The sequence below is a fragment of the Synchiropus splendidus genome, chromosome 14 (genome assembly GCF_027744825.2).
Source record: "Synchiropus splendidus isolate RoL2022-P1 chromosome 14, RoL_Sspl_1.0, whole genome shotgun sequence".
Classification (NCBI taxonomy): Eukaryota; Metazoa; Chordata; class Actinopteri; order Syngnathiformes; family Callionymidae; genus Synchiropus; species Synchiropus splendidus.
In genome coordinates this window covers 17,756,331-17,775,199 of record NC_071347.1, presented here as the reverse complement: position 1 = coordinate 17,775,199, position 18,869 = coordinate 17,756,331, and the positions used below count along the sequence as shown (strand labels likewise).

The following is an 18,869-nucleotide window of genomic DNA, read 5'->3' as shown; positions in this document are numbered from 1 at the left end:
TAAAGACAGGAGAAAACCAGCAACTTAAAAACGAAGACGACACGTGTGTGGCGGAGAAAAACCTAGTTTACTGCCGCACAGAAGAATCTCCCAGACAAGAGAAGCCAATCGATGAGAGGCCCAAAAGTGAGTCGATACGCAACTGAAACAACTTTTGATCTTTAAAGACAAATCTGCTCATATGACTGGTTGATTGTGTTACTTCGTCTAATGTAAACCAATAAACGAGGCTAACCTTGTAGGCAGGGTCGATGCTTATTTAAAAGCACATTGATTAACAGTTGTGATTATTGATCATGCCATGCGGCTCGGACAAAACTGACAGATCTGATAGGTGGGAATCCCGCTCCACACAAGACAGCTACACAGTCAGAAAGGATTCAAACGCACGCACACACTTTCAATCTCTCTGACACACTCGATCATGTACTCACTTAAATAGATTATTTGGAGTATCAACTTATTATCTGTACTTCTGTCTTCAATGTTTTGCCTCATCTCTCGCTTCATTGCCTGATTCCGAGCTGAGAGTTGAGCGCTTGCATGTGAAGGAGATAGTAAGCAGTAATATTCAATTATTGTATGCACGGCGCTCCCATCCCGCCCCAAATTGATTTCTTTCAGAACGGGAGGCATCGCTCAGCACTGACACACAGTCATGTTCCCCCCCCCTCCATCTACCACATCCCACGCAAATTACTCCTCCATCTGCGCTCCTCCACCACGTTGTACCCCATATCCTCTCTTCTCTCCTTTCCAGTGCCCGTCTCATCATCTGCTCTCCTCGGCGCAGCGAGCAGTAGTTGGCACCGGCCTCTGCCCTGTTACTGTGCGCTTAATCTGTCTTTAATCTCTTTACGTTGTAATGGGAAAGGGTTGTGTTCTGCTATGAGATTGGCACTGCGAGCTCGTCCCTCACCACCCCGGGACTCGCTGTCAGAGTCGATGTTCCCCTTGGTCACGTTATCGTCAAAAACATACAGTGGATATCATTCGTATTGAAAAAGGAAATGAGAAATAAGGAAGGATTTGATTTGATTCTTTAGAACTGTTCTACTACAACTTTATCAAGAGTCTATAAACAAGCTCTTTTGCCCTTCGGGGGAGTAAAGGCAGAAATCGTGGTCGGACTACGACTTCCTGTTTCAACCACGAAGGCTCAAGAATCTAGATGAGCTGGTTTGGATCCGTCATCACTTCTAAATTCAAAGTGAAGAAAATGTTATGTTACTTAAAAGATCTCATATAAAACATTATAGCGGTGTAATTACATAATAATGACATAAAAGCAGATTATGGTTTTTGGCTTAGTGACCCACGTTTGGGCCCGAATCCACCAGTGTTACAGTCCTTGAGGGAAATCATATGAATGAAATTTAAGGCACTCTGGCCAAATCTGGCAAGTCAAGCATCTTACTGGAGAAAAAATCTGAATGGCTTCTTTACCTACATTGTCTGTCCTGGGTTGGGGAAGGGATGAAGCTGATCCCAGCTACTGTTCATGGGTCAAGAGAGGACACCCTGGACATGTGAGCAGTTAATTACTGTACATGTGTGTGTGTATATACACTGTATATATGACAGACACACACGTCAGCACAGACAGCGCATGGAATCGAACCAAGAACCTTCTTGCTGTGATGCCTAAATACAGAAAAAAATGTTATCTTCATAAAAATCCATATAAGAAAACACTAATTAACCCTGGAAAAAAAAAACTCAAATTAAATGCACCACAATGAAATTGTATCGCACACACACACACACACACACACACACACACACACACACACACACACACACACACACGCACATGCGTCTCTGCTATTCTAATTAAAAGGACCTCCCTGCCCTGGGTGTGTGCGTGATATTGACACTTAGCTCCGTACAATAAACTTTATTGGCAAGCCCTGCGTGATTGCAGCACTAAAGTAGAATAACAAGGAATATGGGAGGAGGCGACGTGGATTATGTACTAAACAGACATTAGTGGAGTCTATTTAAATATTTGCTGCGTTTTAATTGTGTGTGTCCAAAGGCCCGCAACTCACCAAGGGAACGAACAGTGAGCAGAAGCAAAGTGAAAAATGGGCTGAAATCTTCTAAAAAGACACAAGTGAAATAGAGAAACGCAGAGAGATGTGTATGTTGAAGGATGAAGGAAGAGAAAGAGGGATGGATTTTCTGTCATTCATGATCTATGGAAAATCCTCTGCCTATTTTCAGATATACTGTTAATGGCTGCTCACTGCCATTAAAATCGTTGCTGTCCTGAACTCAGCTATTCACATATTGGCTGCTGCTTCATCTAATATTCATCTACTGCAGGTCAATGGCGATGATGGCGTGAAATCATCAGCATGTGTTGGCTGAACTAAAAAGTAGGAGTCCATTGCTGTGTGTTGAAAATGTGCAGAGAGGTAGGACACTCCAGTAGATGCATTTTAAAAACATCTTGCATAAAGGCATCTTGCTCAGGGGGATCGAATGGGCAGCCAATCTGAACTATACTAGCCAATAATAACCCCAGTAGCTAAGTAGGTACATTTAAAGTGTCTTTACATATTTATAACAAGTTATTATCAATGGTTAATGAGGAAATATATTGTTACAATAGTAACAGTTGTAGCAGTGGTACTGTAGTCGTGCTTCAGGTAACTCTGAGTTTAGAAAGAACTTCTTTCTATTTTGTGTATTGTCAGGGAAGGCTAGTCTATCTGTGCTCTGCGAGGGGTTAGTCTCCCATCTGGCATGTCCTCTGCCTCTTCCCCTAGCTAGCTGGGATACACATCAAGTCCCATTCAGTGAATAAATGTTGGAATATTAATGCAATTAATGTACCAGTGGAAGAACTGGGACACACACTTTTTTCAAGTCCACAATGATGTAAAAATAAAGTTGGTTTGAAGGTCTAAAAATGTAACTGAATACCTTTTTTTCAAATTCCTACTGTTTCATTAAGCAATGGATTAAGTATGACAATAAATAATCTTGAAGGATGACAATTTATTCCCCAATAAATACTCGCGTTGCTCAACAGAGAACATAGCTGTGACATTTTGGCACACTGACCACAAAATTTGACTTTGAATTGATCATGTTGATGTGGACACATTATTACGGCAGGCTGCACAGACGCTGTAATAATACTATACTAAACACTATGTGCTCTTCTCTTTCTGTTAACTTCAGTGACACATCAGTGTCCTCCATACAGTTCTTGACAAAGATCATTAAAACATGAAGCTCGAGCAGAAGGTTGAAACTGGCTCCAAACCCTTCAGATTAAAAGCCCTCAGTGAGGTCTGAGCTGCAGTGTCCGTTCCACTGTGGAGAGTTGAGAATGACAATTCTCATTGTTATTACTGTCTCTGTGGTTTTCCCACTCAGTTACCACTGCTGCTCATCAAACTCTGCTTAGATGGAATCTTTAACCTTTCGCAGCACTTTTAATGGACGTTGATGACAAAATTACTGGTGGTCAACTCTGGATAATATTTTCGGACAAATAAAAAGCAATAATTTTGACAGCCCTGTGTTTGTGTAAAGCAACACACTTAAATAAAATACTCTACCTATTCAAATCACAAAAATTACAGCAAAACACTAACCTTGCTCATACAGCCGTCAACCATAAATGATTCCTCATTTTTAATATTTAACAATAAAAAAAGTATTAAGAAGATTGTGTATCGAACGAAATCACCCAGATTCCATAAGAGACCTTTTTAATCTTTGACGATCTCCGATAGCCTCTCCAACCTCTGTCAGTTGAACTGCAATGACCCCTACTGGCCACAAACGGTACTAGAATTCGGAGCGCAAGAGCATCTTCCTATGTTAAAGGAAAACACTTTCCAACTTAATATTTCACGTGTTACGTCTAACTTCTCCATGTATTTTTATTTTATTAATATCCCGGCGACGATACAGACTGCTTGCCCTCTGTTTCTAGTTATCCTTGGCAAGACCTCTCACTCCCGGTGACAGAGTTGGCACAGTTGCGTTTCTGGTTCACCAAAAATGTGCCCTCAGGATTAAAAGGCTGGCAGGAAACCTGGAGCTCAGTTTGCCACAACTGCTGCCTCAATATGATGCTGCAGATGCTGGCAAAGCTAATGTTATCCATAGAGAAAGCAGACAGGGATCAAACTGGCTCTATAACATGCAAGGTGAATGATCGACAGAACAACCAGAAATGGAAAAGTCAAATAAAATTAAATCAGACAAATTAAATAGGCATGTCATAGAGACATGGAGCTATTTATGAAAGTTATTACGTGGAAAACCCATTTATTTATTATCACTAATTAATTAATTCACAGAGAAACAAGAATTGGTCCTAAATTTGGTTTGTCCTTTTAATAAAGTCATGTTAAAATGATAATAAATACGAATATAAAGTGCACCACAAATGGTTTGCCTTAAATGCATGTCAATCTTGTGCACATGCAGGTGTTGACTGGCGTTCAACAGGCTGCTGACAAAAGATGAATCGTAAAACAAGGTGCGTTTTAGACAAACTTTACCCAACAATTAGCATGTGCATTTTGTTTAGACTCTTATCTCCTGTTTAACTGTTAAAAATTTGGACAACCCTGCTCTTGATGTCACAATTTTTGCAGCACGCCTTGACAACAATTGCCTAACTTCCCATGGCTTTAAAGTTAAAAGATAAGTAAAAAAGTTGTAGTGTAAAAACTACAAGACTATTTTTCTTCCAGAGAAATAAAATTAAAAACATGACAATTTCATGCTGATACTAGGAATTTGCAGTCCTACCATTAAGGAAAACATATTTGATCTGGTGAACCAATAGGTGCCTCAAAGAAACTACAAAGAAACTCCATCTAGTAATTAAATTTTCATCTCCCACACTTATCATTATTTATCACGTCTAGTTGAACATGAATAACAGCATCAAAGAAATAAACACATTACTTATTCAGCAGCAGAAAGAACTGGACGAGCAAGTGCCGCTTTATAGTGGGAGCCCTGACATCACTGGGAAGTTTTAATTAAATAAATAAGTAAGTACTTAAATAAAGCGAGACGGACACTATCTGCAGTGGTGCTGGCTTGAAACCGCTGAGGTAAGTTCTACGAGGTTTTCACTTGATTTTGTTTGGGAAGGCGGAAAATTCCAGATTGGAGCAGCAGGAACTACGCAGTCGGGTGTAGACAGGGAAGTTGAGAATGAGACGCACAAATGGCCTCACCTTGAAGAACCACTGACCTCACACACCTTTATAGCATCTCCAATTAGAGGAAAAGGGGGGGGGGGAGATACAGAGTGGGAGAGACAGAGTGAAAGAGGGAGAGAGATGTATTTCATAAATGTAGTTCCATAAAGAGCACTGACCCACATGGCATTCAGTAATTCTTCACTGTGCCAGAGGAGGTGGGATAATCAGAAACTTCATCAAGCTCACTGCCTCGCGCTCTCCTGCCGTACGTCCGCAGCCCCTCCCACTGTCCCACCCTCCGCAGCAGCCTTTTAAACAAAACTCACACTGAAGAGCTGGAATCAAAGAACGCTCCTCCATCCTTCCTCACAGTCGGATTTTAATTAAACACACAGCATCGTGATCTTTCATCTCTTTGATTGGTTCCAGTCTGAGACGCAGTAGAAGACATCCAGAGTGGGAATGAGCTGGGTAACTCAACATACATTAACATGTTGTTCTGTGCTGTCAAAAGGCATGTTTATGGACGGGAAAATGATGGCAGCACACAATGTTCCGCCCGCAAGTGAAGGGACTATTCAGCCATCTCCTTTGCAACTAAACCCAAAATTAACCCTATGAAATTTAAATATAAATGGAAATAAAGATGGGATGGAAAGGAAAGGAAAGGAAAGGAAAAGAAAGGAAAGCAAAGGAAAGGAAAGGAAAGGAAGGGAGAGGAAAGGAAAGGAAAGGAGAGGAGAGGAGAGGAGAGGAGAGGAGAGGAGAGGAGAGGAGAGGAGAGGAGAGGAGAGGAGAGGAGAGGAGAGGAAAGGAAAGGAAAGGAAAGGAAAGGAAAGGAAAGGAAAGGAAAGGAAAGGAAAGGAAAGGAAAGGAAAGGAGAGGAGAGGAGAGGAGAGGAGAGGAGAGGAGAGGAGAGGAGAGGAGAGGAGAGGAGAGGAAAGGAAAGGAAAGGAAAGGAAAGGAAAGGAAAGATAGTTCTTTAAAATAAATGGAAAATGTATACACAAAACAAAGGCAGTACTCACAAAACAAATTAACTTTAAAACGACATTGTAATTTTGCTCATATATTTCAATGTGTCCCGTATTTTACCCCAATATATTCTCTGTTATCAAATTTATTTTCATATTTATTGCGACAAACAAGACTTATTTCTAGATTTACATTTATTCATGCAGATATAACCCAATTTGTTTCCATAAAGTATCCCAAAAACATTAATCTAAATTGTCCTTTGGTGTGTGTCTGTGAGAGAGTCATTGAAAGTGTCGTTACCTCTTGCCCTAGTTAGCTTGGACGGTGACTACAGGTTTGTAAGCAACGCACCTAAACATGAGTAGACCATCTCTGGGATCATTATATGTGTGTTTATGGTAAGCAGGTGGGTTACATTTAAGCCAGCTGAAAAATATACTTTATCCAGCTATTCCACATGTTCAAACTCTCAAAGTCAGCAATCCATACATATCATCTATCGCTGCTTTGTTGAGATGGATATAAGATGACAGGAAACTAACATAGGGAGAAAAAAACTGTCTGAGTCGTCATCGACCCGAGTCGCTCCTTTTTTAATACACTATGGACTTGACACCGACTTATTCTTTGTGAAGCATGACGAAGCCCCGCCCTTCCCCCCACACACACAATACTTCAAAAGAACATTTTGTTTATATGTTCAATACCAGAAACATCAATGAAATTATCCGATCATTCATTTCCTTTCCAATACAAATTTAATGCACAGCCACGGAGTCTGCCAGCTCATATCCAATAATGGCATCTTTCTCCGATCACTCTGCCTCACTCTGCACATGCACACACCAATGTCATTAAAACAGCTGTTTTATACACACACACGCACACCAGGGCAACAGCAGGTGAGGAGTCAAGTGGGTTAGGAAGGACGAGGAGTCCGACAAGTTCTTCTGCTTTTCCGTGGTTGAAAAGACTTGCCTCTGCTCAGAAGCCTCCAATATAGAGAAAAAGTGACTACACTTGAACGATGCTAGCTGTAGGTCAGCTGTAGGTTCCACTGAAGACCATTTCAAATGAAAAGGGAGTGAATCAGTAGCCTGATTCCGAACTACACTGAAGGTACCTTGTGGGACTTGAAAAGGTGGGACGTAATTTCATGAAACAATAAGCCACCGACTGCCACGCTCCCGATCAATGTCAGGCTCTACGACCTATAGCTCTGTCTGTAAGCTACAGTCATCATCACATCCCACACAGGTAGAACACACAGACAGGTCCACGCCAAGCGGACATCAGCGAGGATCACCTGTTTGTTTTCCATGCTAGAGCGGCAGCGATGACACAAGTGTCGGGGTTCACGGGTCAAGTAGAGTCAGAGCAGGTAGGCGATTGCTTGATCTGGTCTGAATGTAATGACAAATCAATGGTGGAATGCATTAGCCTAATCTAATGGGCCAGGTGGGAGAGGACAGCGGCAGACACATGGAACACATGATTGAGCACAACATGCAACAGCGACGCAATCAATAACACATAGAGTGGCCTAATCCCCATGGGGGGGTCCCCCACAACTAGAGAGGCCCGGTCTGTATTTGTATGTGTCCGCTTCTGCGTGTACATGCCTACGGTTGGTGGGTTGCTTCGGCGAAGGACAGAGGAGAAGCCCAGCTATTTTGGTCTGATTGATTGGATTATGAGATGAAATGAGGGAAATCAAATCTCTTTTTTAAGGCGCGTGCCCCTAAACACCTCAATGAATATCTGGGCGTCTTGAGTTATGCATGAAAAAAGCTAATAAAGTGGAAGCAAACAAGGTAAACATTGGTTGAGAGGTGGGGTAATCCACCTCATCTACCCCAGCATGTGCTTTTCTGGAGTTTAGGTTTATTATTAGGATGAGAACAACAACAACAAACATGGAGGAATCCTTGAACAAAAGCAAACAAAAGCAATCTGTTTGCTTTTGTTCAGGGATGTTTTTCGCTACACAATGGCCAGGGTTTCCACTACTCTGAATGTACTTGAAATTCTGATAAAATAGAAATTCTTATACAAATATTTTCAAGACATTAAAAGAGCTTTAGTTTCAATAAGGTTGCATAATAACTTGAATATAGCCACCATCGTGATTTATCGTGCTATTGCCAAAGTGATGCAAAATAAACAATATTTTTGTTTGTTTTTTTAAATCGGATCCCACCCCTAGTTATTATTTATTTTACAAGACAACAACATTTTCAAGACAAGCTTGGTTTGAAATCCTAAAGTTGGAAGCTATATACTCAGTAAAAACACATTCCCACAAATAAATGTGTAGCATTGATGTATTCTAACTAAAACCAGCCGACACAGAGGCAAGTCTGATTGTTGTGATTTCAAAACAAGCCAGTTTATCACTTGTTATACACCAGCGCAGGGTACATAAGGTACAACACATAGCGCTACAGTTGTTTGCTTGTTGACAATCTCAAAACTGCTGAGCATCAACAGAACATTTCTTCACATTAGAAACCACTTCAACTTCAACTGTCTGACACTCCAAAAAGCTCTTTCTCTATTCTGAGGGAAAGGAAAACAAAAAACATTGCACTGTATATTCTCTCTGCTGTGTGCCTCTATGTGATCTGAGTGAGTGATGGAGAGACAGAGAGAGAGAGATGACAAGTAAGGGACAAGAGCCAGTGAGAGCAGAGGACACGCCTGGGTCAATACTTGCGGCACAAAATGCTGACACCGCAGCAGCCAAAACACACACACTCACACAATCACTTATACGGACTGTACACTGATGTACATTAACTGACAATGCCAAACTATCAAACAACTTCAGTGCAGAGCCTTATTCACAACTTTAAATACAAAAAGTCTGAATTTTGACAAAATAAAACATATTACTCTGTCAATTTTCAGAACTCAGATTCTTTGCAGTTAGAATACCATTTTACTAAAGAGCCAATTAGAATTCTACAATACAGTTTCGGGTTATCATGTTTTGAACAATTTCCTGTCACAAATAGTCCAAAAATGTAAAAGAAAAAAAAAAACCCTGAGGTTTAAAGGGTTCAGTCGAAAATTTGAGTAGTAGTCATAAAAGTAGTGGACTGGTGACATGGACTGATAACACAGACTCCTCAACACTAAGCGGTGCATTGAAAATATCTGAACAATAAGTTAACAACAATAAGAACCTCCATAAATACAACAATTGCTTCAACATTCTGAATTTATCCTTTGTCTTCTTCAGATAGAGTGTACTGACACAACACAACCCATGAAGTTAGCCACAGAGTTTTCACAGTTTTTATTTTTTAAATCATAGCACGTCGTGGTTGTATCATGTCCATGTAATAAGTCTGCTCACTTTGAATAGCACATCGCTCACCATGTTGCTCCTTGCCAGATGGTACTTAGGGTCCCCCTCAGTCTGTCAGGGAAACAATGCTGTTAATCTGACCCATGATTCACTGGGTTAGTTTTCCAGGCAAATTCGACTAAATGAAAGATTCATTTTTGTTTTGCTTTTTTTTAAGATTATTATTTTTTCATTTTCTTATTTTAGTTTGAATATGTAACCTGAATGAATAAATGATTCCGAACCATTAAACAATGTCAACAATTACTTACTTAATAGGAGTTAGGATTCTTTTCATTGTATAATTTTATTTTATTTATACATCTTATAACATTGTCTATTTTAAAATATCTTTTCATTTATCCTTTCTTTTTTTGTTTTGTAAGATTCAATTGTTTTTTTTTTTGTTTTTTTTATTGTTTTTTTTGGCAGAACACAAAACAGCAAAACATGATATCAAGGCCATGAGGTGAATTCTGCCAAATAACAGAGTAGAAAGAAAAAGAAAAATATAATAATAATAATAATAATAACAAAAATTAACCACCAGCCCTCCGTCCCACCCTCTTATGGTACATTCAAAATTATGACCATTGAGACAACCAGGGCGCATGGTGTTTAAGCAGAAAAAAGTAATATTAATGATCATGCAAATATACAGAACAGTAGAAAATAAATTAATAAATAAATGACAAATAATTTGACCTCAGTGTACAAAATTATGGAAACCCACCTAATTGTCAACAGCTTCTGGTTCAAATGTAAATTCTATTCTATTGATTAAAACAAAAAAAGGTTTCCAAACTTTATTGAACTTCTCCAATTGTCCACATATAGGTAAGATTCAATTGTAAGCAGTGGGACAGTGTTCCATTTCTTAGTTTGACATTCGTCATGTTTTTTTTGTCAGGTTCCATTGCAACCACCTGAGCGAACTGAAATCCTGTTAAGACTCCTAAAAACCTGTTTATTAAAATGAAAGATTTTACCCCATTGCATCAAGTGAATAAGCGCGGAGGGGCATCAGAATTACGGGTCTGAGAATTAGCGTGTTGCACCGTGTATCGAGTGAGGTGCAGTGTTAAAGTGAAACTGATGAGCGATGGGCAGGCAGGCCGAACTGGGCCATAAGTATGTGGATGAGGTCACAGGTTAATCCCCATTGATTTACTCCACTGTGTGCACATCGCCTGGTGGGGACCATGAAGGATCAGCCTTGCCAGGCACCATGAGTTGAGCAATGATTCAATCAAAAGGTATTTAAACAACCCCTAATTGACCATCTATTAAATCGGGGAGGCCGAGAGAAGAACACGGCTTCAGATTAGGACTGAATCATTCATTCCTGAGCGTTCAGAACAAAACGCTTCTTAGTCTAAAACGTTGCCACCGTGAATCATCCGGCCCAGACGGACAAAAGCAAAACGCTGCGCAAGTAAACAACCACTTTATAGCCCTCAACCCAGCGGAGGAAAGGTGAAATATTACATTAATATGAACAACTATTAATAATACCACTCCTTGCTTCCCCAGCGTGTCTCCCCACCTCTCACCCCTTCACTCCTTCCCTCTCTTCCTCTGCCTCTAATCCTATCATGCGGGCAATAAGTGTATGCACCATGAGCACATTTAATTTCTGCGGTTGGTTTTCAGCGAGCCCAGAGGTGAGCCTTAATAAGGATCAATGGCACTTTATCTGGGACAGCACCCACTTCACAGCATGCAAATTACACAGCAACCCTTAAAAAAAGAAATGGATTTAATTAAAAAATGTAGAACCACGGGCTCTGGAAATTCAATTAAAGGATTTATGCAAAGGTTGGCTAGCTTTTTGTGTTGCAGTTCCTGCTTATATAATGAGCTTTTCATATTAAAAATCAATAGGTAATCTGGGCTGGGGGATCGGCTGCTTATGTACATTTTTGAAATCAATTTGAAAAATAGTCCATCAGCCCGGTGTCACAACAAAGACGGGAGGGGGAGGCTGTGTTTAAAGGTGTCGAGTTGTGTGTGCTTGTTGGTGAAAAAAAAAAAAAAAAAAAAAACAATGCAAAAAATGACCGGGTGAGGGGTTACAGCTATTCCTCTCAGTGGCTTGTTAAAAAAAAAGCCTTCAGAAAGTGAAGAGAAATATCACACTGGCTGAGAATCTTTTCTTCTGCTCTGATCTCTACCATTAGAGCTCCAATCCCTTGACAGCAAGGGTCTAGCTGGGGTTGACCTGTGGCTCAAGGAAATTTTCAGCTAGCCCAAATCCAGACAACCTCAGATGTGAACACATCCTAATGGTCTCCCTGAGGTGGCTGTAAGAGGAAGGAGAAGTGAGAAGACTTGAGAAATGTGGCCACGGAAATCACACGTGTACACAGAAGAAATGCTTCATACTGTAGATACATTGCAGCTTGCTATTTTGTTGTTTGTATTAAGTCATGCGTTCGTAAATACTGTTTAAGATGTGTCCGCTTATTGATGGAAATGATCAACCAGAACTAAAACACAGTTCAGGAAGAGTCCAGAACACGGAATCCGGGAGGACTTTATCAGATGACTACAGACATTGGTGACCTTTTTAAAGTACTAGTATTGTGACGCTGCTAAATTCACTTCGTAACTGGCTGATGGCAGATATATAAAGGAGTATTTACCAACATTTTTATGCCTTGGGACAATTCTTTTCATATCAGATTTTCACAACCAATTCAACAAACTGGAGGAAATGTTACATGTGCAGAAACCAGTTTTATTCTAACCACGCAAACAAAGCCACGGTCCATACTCCTTGATCCATCTCTCATAGTGCCAGAACCCAGATGACAATTTCATTCCAATAATTTGCTTTTAAATGGCTTTCTTTCTCACTTTGGTTTTTGTGATCTTATAAAAATACATGCACATTATTAAGTCTGCTGAATCGCTAGCCTCAAGTTTTCAATCAAAGTTGACCGACGTCACTTGGATTAGTAGCAAACAGCAGCGGATCCTTTTTTTCTTTAACTGTACAGTATTTTTGTTCTATCAATCAACAGGGATACTGTTCATGTCTCCATCACAGTGGAGCTGTATAACAGGACGCATGCAAGAGCAGTGAATGAGTGACTGCATACAGCAGCGGACTGTCAGGATTTGATTGGTTCTTTATTGATCCAGACACGGTCTCCATCACATCAACTCATCCACAATAAACCATTTACACAGTTTCCCTGTGCAATGGAGCACAAAACCAGGCCGCAGGCATGACTGTGTGTGTGTCTGTGTGTGTGCTGCTTTGTGGAGGGGGTGTTTGGATATGTGTGCCTTTAATGAAATGGTATCTTTGCAGACAATAATCCCTATAACAAGATTGGTCAGCAACACACATGTCAATACAGCCAAATAGGATTGCATGCTTTTATCCACACACACACCCGCGCGCACAGACTTTTCCTAAGTGTGCGTCTACCTTCTGTCTTTGCGGTCCCACTGCAGCAGCACAGCAGGGAAGGCCATGCTCAACAAACAAGACAATGTGGCGGTGTCAAGTATTGACTAAGAAGAACACAAATATCCCAGCAGAAATGAATGCAACTCTATCATAACCATTGTAATCAGTCCAAGTTTGTGGCATTAGTATGTGAAGTTGCAGACCAAAATGAAGTTATTAATTAATATAAAATATGTGTAAATACTACTTCAACGGTTCTTTGAGTCAATTGAGAGCACAAGTCAACAAAGCTCAAAATACAAGCAAGCTCAACACCTGTCAAAAGAGAAATGATTATGAAAATTATAAAATTGAAGTGAAGACAAATGTTACCCGAATTATAAATACTTAGAATACAAATGTTAATATTCATGAGCTATGTCCCGTACAATAGTAAAAAGGTTTACTTTGCAGTGAAAACAAAACGCATTGAAAATAAATGTCCAAGGACAGAAAGGTTTCATGTATGTAATGTGTTCCGCAGATGGGTTTAAATGAGTAATAATCTTGTCTTGTCCCCACCGGTCCTCTCCAGGTCCTTACAACCCAAGAGGACTCGATTACCACAGTCGGGCAGCTCACAGTTGAGACGGCAGCTCGTGTTGAGCACAGGACCTCTGCTCTTGCTTCTCAACGCTTCACTGAGCACCACGCGCGGAGCGCTAAGGCGCGCTAACACAGGTTGCATTAATGCAGAGTTTCAGCGTGTACAAGAGATAGCCGATCGAGCGCCTGACCTTACGACGGTCTGCTGGAAAGAAGCTGATAAAAACAGGGAGATCTGCGCTCCCGTCTTGTGCAGCGACATGTTCGACTGTAATACTAATGTCACGGGGCCTGTCTCTGGGGTTAAAGCCCCCCGTGCAGGAGAGAGCTCGTGGTCACAGCAGACAAGGCTCAGAGGGGGTACTAGCCGTCCCATTACACCTGATTGAACATCCATTTCTCCAATATAACCCAGTGTGCTGGTGCCTGGTCAAAAGTTCAGCCTGTGCATATGTAAAAAGGTGGCCTTGTGCCCGAGGCAGGATCCTGGGTAAAATAATCATGCTAAAACGCTAAGAAGCATGGGACTTAGTGAGACCGCTGATGGAGCTGGCCCCTGGGGTTACAGAAGTGTCTGATTGGGCCTATAGACCCTCGAAGAGCAATGCCCACAACACCCCTCCCCGCCCCTCTTCCTCTCCATTATGGTGCAAGAGCTACTGTCTGCGCTGATCTCCATCTAGAGACTGTCCGCGTGTACAGTTACGGTATGGATTTGATGACTATAGGCTAAAGCCCAGCTGCTCAGAGCCTGAGGGCATCTTTCGGGAACAATCAGTCAGTCAACAAAATGTCACAGGGTCAGCATGACAAACAAGATGACAACTTTACAAAGGTTATAGCCCAACAAACCGGCTCCACCGCGAGGAATTTCATCTGGAACCGTCCACTCTCTGCCCTGGTTTAACACGTACTGTCCCATTAAGGCAACACTTGAAACGCAAATCTGCCTGTCAAATTCCAAGCTCTGGATTACTTGAACTGAATCAGAGAAATGAGATAAGAACTTATTTCCCCATCTCACGCTCCGACTCTCTTCGGCACAGATCCACACAGAAATCACTGCAGGCCAGATCATTTACTGCTGATAATCGCAGCAAAGGACACAGGGAAAACTCCCACTCTAAACACGCTGAATTAAAGGAACAGGAGTTCCAGGCTTGGTCGCACAATCTCTGATGAGTAGATCAAGGCATGGGGAGGGGTACATGATGTTAGTGCCAGATAGTTTGGCTGATTAAAACGTCATGGCTCTTTATAGATGCCTTTCTTAACTCAGCAAAATGAAATCTGATCAGTTCATCAGTTGCAGAGTGGGCTGTGCTCTGCGCTAATAAAGAAGTTACTTTAAGTCACAACACAAAGAATGCAAAGATGTGAAAGGAGAAGGAGGAAAAAAATACTAATATATTTACTGAATCAAACTGAGCCACAAAAGGTGATCCACATCTGGGCCACAGTGGGTGCAGGTTTTTGCCCACACTGATCAAGAACACAACTTTTTGTTATGTTTCATTTTATTGTGTGCTTTTATTTCCTGTGTGTTGTTTCATTTTCCTTCCTTCGTAGACACGCGTCTTAGGGCCAACTCCAGATCCTGGTTAGCCCTCTCTGTTTGACCATTAGAATGGGGTGGTAGCTGGAAGTTGAACTTGGTGAAGTGCCCAGGACCTTCAGAAAGGCATGCCAGACCTGCGAAGAAAACTGAGGTCCTCTGTCTGAGACCACGTTTTTCCCCTCCATGGCATCCCATTTGACGTGGTCTCCGACAGAGGACCTCAGTTTTTTGGATTCCCCCTTAAGATGTGTATCTATGAAGGAAGGAAAAGGAAACAACACACAGAAACACCGGAAATAACAAAATATAAGCACACGAAAAACGAAACATAACACTTTTCACCTGACTGTCAGTTGACCATCAGTAAAACATGCACGAAGTGAAGCCATTTTATAGATCAGTTTCAGACGCTAGCTGAAGAAGGGTCAGAGACATGAAAAAAGGATGATTTTTCAAACCAGTAGAGGAAAAAGTTTTTTCTTATATGGTGTCTATAAGAAACTTGAACGTTAGTCATGAAATGTACAGTTGGAGAACATATTAGCTTTCTCTACAACATGCTGAATTACAATGAGACAGTTAACCATAAACCAGAGATTTTCAGTGAGTGTGTCATCCTGATCTTCTGTATGAGATCTACTACATACGCACTATGGCTAGGGAACATCTCAAATCCGTAAAGATGGCAGAAACATGAGTGCAAATGAGGCCCAGGCCCAGGCCCCACATATCTTTCCATTACCCTATGAATCAAATTACTGACGTGCTAAGATAAGCTGCCAATCTTGTACATGAATTTAGGATCCAGTCCATGTCCGGGTGTATTGGTGTGGGGCAACTGGTTGTCTCTCCACCTCTGCAGCTATAAATCAGACCTGTGTTTTAAATGAGGCTAGTTATTTGCAGGAGAACACACACGGGGGCCCTGTGATTGTTTTTTGGAGTCGACATTCTGCTTATGTTTGCATCCCAGAACAATCTCCATGGATCCCGCAAGCGTACGCAAGCAATTAAAGCGATATCATCTTCATATCCCCGCAACCAATAACTGAAATAATATCAATGTTTTATTAAGCCCTTAATGTGGGGGCAGAAGGAGTGAGGAGTGGGAGTTAAAAGAGGATACACTTCCAGGAGCCTTATCAAGCCCAGATTTAAATAAGAGCAAATGCTCGGCTTAAGGGTGTGCCAGTGTATCAGTGTGCACGAAGGAGTGTGGCCTTTATCAGACAAGAGTTTTAGCTAATCGCTGTGTCAGCACCCCAGAATTTAATTACTGGCTCTACCTTTGTCCTGGAATATTTACCAACAGCTACGCCGCGCTTCATTAGCCGCGTGTGGCAAAGTCAGTTTGGAAGATTTTCATTCTTAATGCACTTTACACACGTCGCTTTATGTTCTGTTTCATTTGAAAAGATGGCGAACAAACTTGGAGTCTAATAGCCACAATGAAGCACTTTTAGGAAATGAGGTCCCTGAGTTTTGTGTTAGAAACGGTTCAAATAAGTTCAGCTTGACATTTCGCGAAAGCTTACAAGGCGAATGCAGAGACAAATGACAGCTGGAGGCCCCTGCGTCCGTCAACCTTGATGGATCTGAAATACGCTCCACTAAAACTCCACCTTGCTGTCTTTCAAATTACCTCTGAAGTACAACCACTAGATTGAAAACGTATGGAAAGAAGCTAATGGAATAGTGTAATGCCAAATTAAAGCATATATCAGGAGGAGTTCAAGAAGTGAGGTGCAACAATCAACTTGGGGAAAAAACAAGTTATCAGTGCAGGACTCTTCCTTCTTTATATGCAGTAAGTTACCACATGATGGCTGTCTATAAGCCTGACTTAACATCACAAAATGCTACCTACATAATGTTCTACAACACGGGCACTTCCTTCTTGAAGCACCTTACCAGGTCACTTGACAACAAAAACACAGGAAAGCAGGAGGACTGACATCAATACAGGTAAAAGCAGAAGACATAAATCTTCTTACAAACTGTTGTTCTGTCAAAACAAATGTGGGGAAAATATCTGGCAAATGATAATAAAGATCCCTTACCATGGACTTGGTGAATGGTCTGGCCAGGGTGAAGAGCAAGGTCATCAGCCACCAGCTGCGGTGAATGGACGTATACATGATGTTCCCAGGATGCAGTGCGTTGGAGGTGATGCCGTAAGGAGAGAGGCGGCGGTGGAGCTCATTGCTGAAGAGAATGTTACACAGTTTGGCCCGATTATATGCCAGCATCGACCAGTAGTCCTTCTTGGACGGCGACAGCAAGGCCAGGTCCACTTTGCCACAGGAGTCCATCAGATCAGTGAACCTGACAGACAAAGGGAACACATTTTCACCAGAGAAGCAGATGTATTATACTGGCTGCAGACAAATCAAAGATGTGACATGATGTTCTTTAATTGCTGGCGACAGAGCTGTTAAACTCCAGATGCTTGACAAGGCCCCTTAAACATAACACCACTTTCTGTGTTCTTATGCAGCCTCACAAAAACATGGAGCGCCGACACTTTCTGTGAGTGTCTGTGGGGGGGAGGGGAGAGCAGACCTAACACACCCTACATATTAATCCAGTCATTAGAAAACAACCAATCAAAATGTCACCTGGTTTCCTTGTCGTAATTTTACAAGCTGTTCGCCTCTTGTTTACTGTCGTCTTCTGCAACAGCACTGCTTGACTGAGTTACAACATCTGCAGGCTTTTCATTCCACCTGCTGCTACTTCATTGCGACTCAGACTACTGGAAGTATCAATGCCCCTTTTTCAACTCTGATATTCAAAAGTTCCAAAACTGTTTGTTCTCTACACAACTTTGTTAAAATCACATTTACACCATGATAGACATAAGATTGAAACTGCAACCTTGCAGTCACCAGGTGACCATTCAACCTTTGAATCCATGCCACCTTCAAATCTAAGACACGGACAAAATATGATTATAACACCCTCAACTTTATCTGTAATGACAAAACCTGCCCACTAAAGTAGTTACTAGGAAGTCAAAGTTGAGAATGATACCAACAATGTTGAGGACAGACATAATACATATTTTATTTTCATGTCCTCTTCACCTACAACGGTGCCTTTTTCCGAGGTGAGAGGATTTCATTATTCACTTCATAACATATGACTTGGTCAGCCATCATTGAGGTAAAAACAAAAACATCCTTGTCAAAGATTTTGCATCCCTTTTCTCACAAGAATCAGTTCTGCTTGAAAAACAAAAACTTTGGAAATAATCATTGAGCAGTGGCTGCGAACAACACTACACAATACCAAGTTGCATCATTCAGTAAATACATAAGGGCAGTCATCAGACAAGATCATGTGTAGTTTAAGAGCAAAGGCAACCTAAATGGTGCCAATTTCACACTAAGCTCCTGTGTTCCAAACTGATAAAGAGTCAAGCCAATACCCATGTGTGTATCTCTCCGACTCTTGTCCCTTATAGGTCAATACTTTACCAGCAGACGAGGAGCTTAGGGAATACAATATGCTTCTGGGTCAGGGGTCAAACTCTACATGAGAGGGAAGGCTAAGTGAATAAACTGGGAAATCGGAGTGAAGAAAATATCACAAACACAAAAGGAAGAGACATCAATAGGTGTAATATAGGTCTGGAATGAGGTGGAGAAAATGGGAGATGTAACATAAGATATTGTGTAGTTCCGCTTTCTCTTGAAATGACCCCCCGTGGAGCAGGTCTGGTGAGCTGGACATTTGAGACGGAGCCAAGAGAATCTTGTTATAAATGGATAGCAATTTTTGAGACAT

The 18,869-nt window shown here is 41.3% G+C and overlaps 1 protein-coding gene across 1 annotated transcript in view; it reads right to left on the bottom strand.

The window, feature by feature from the left end:
• Positions 1–18,869, bottom strand: part of wwox (WW domain containing oxidoreductase) — a 134,589-nt gene that overhangs the window by 66,956 nt on the left and 48,764 nt on the right. The window contains exon 8 of the mRNA XM_053885120.1: positions 17,141–17,405. Within this exon, the coding sequence (XP_053741095.1) occupies positions 17,141–17,405 (265 nt within the window). The remainder of the gene's footprint in view (positions 1–17,140; positions 17,406–18,869) is intronic.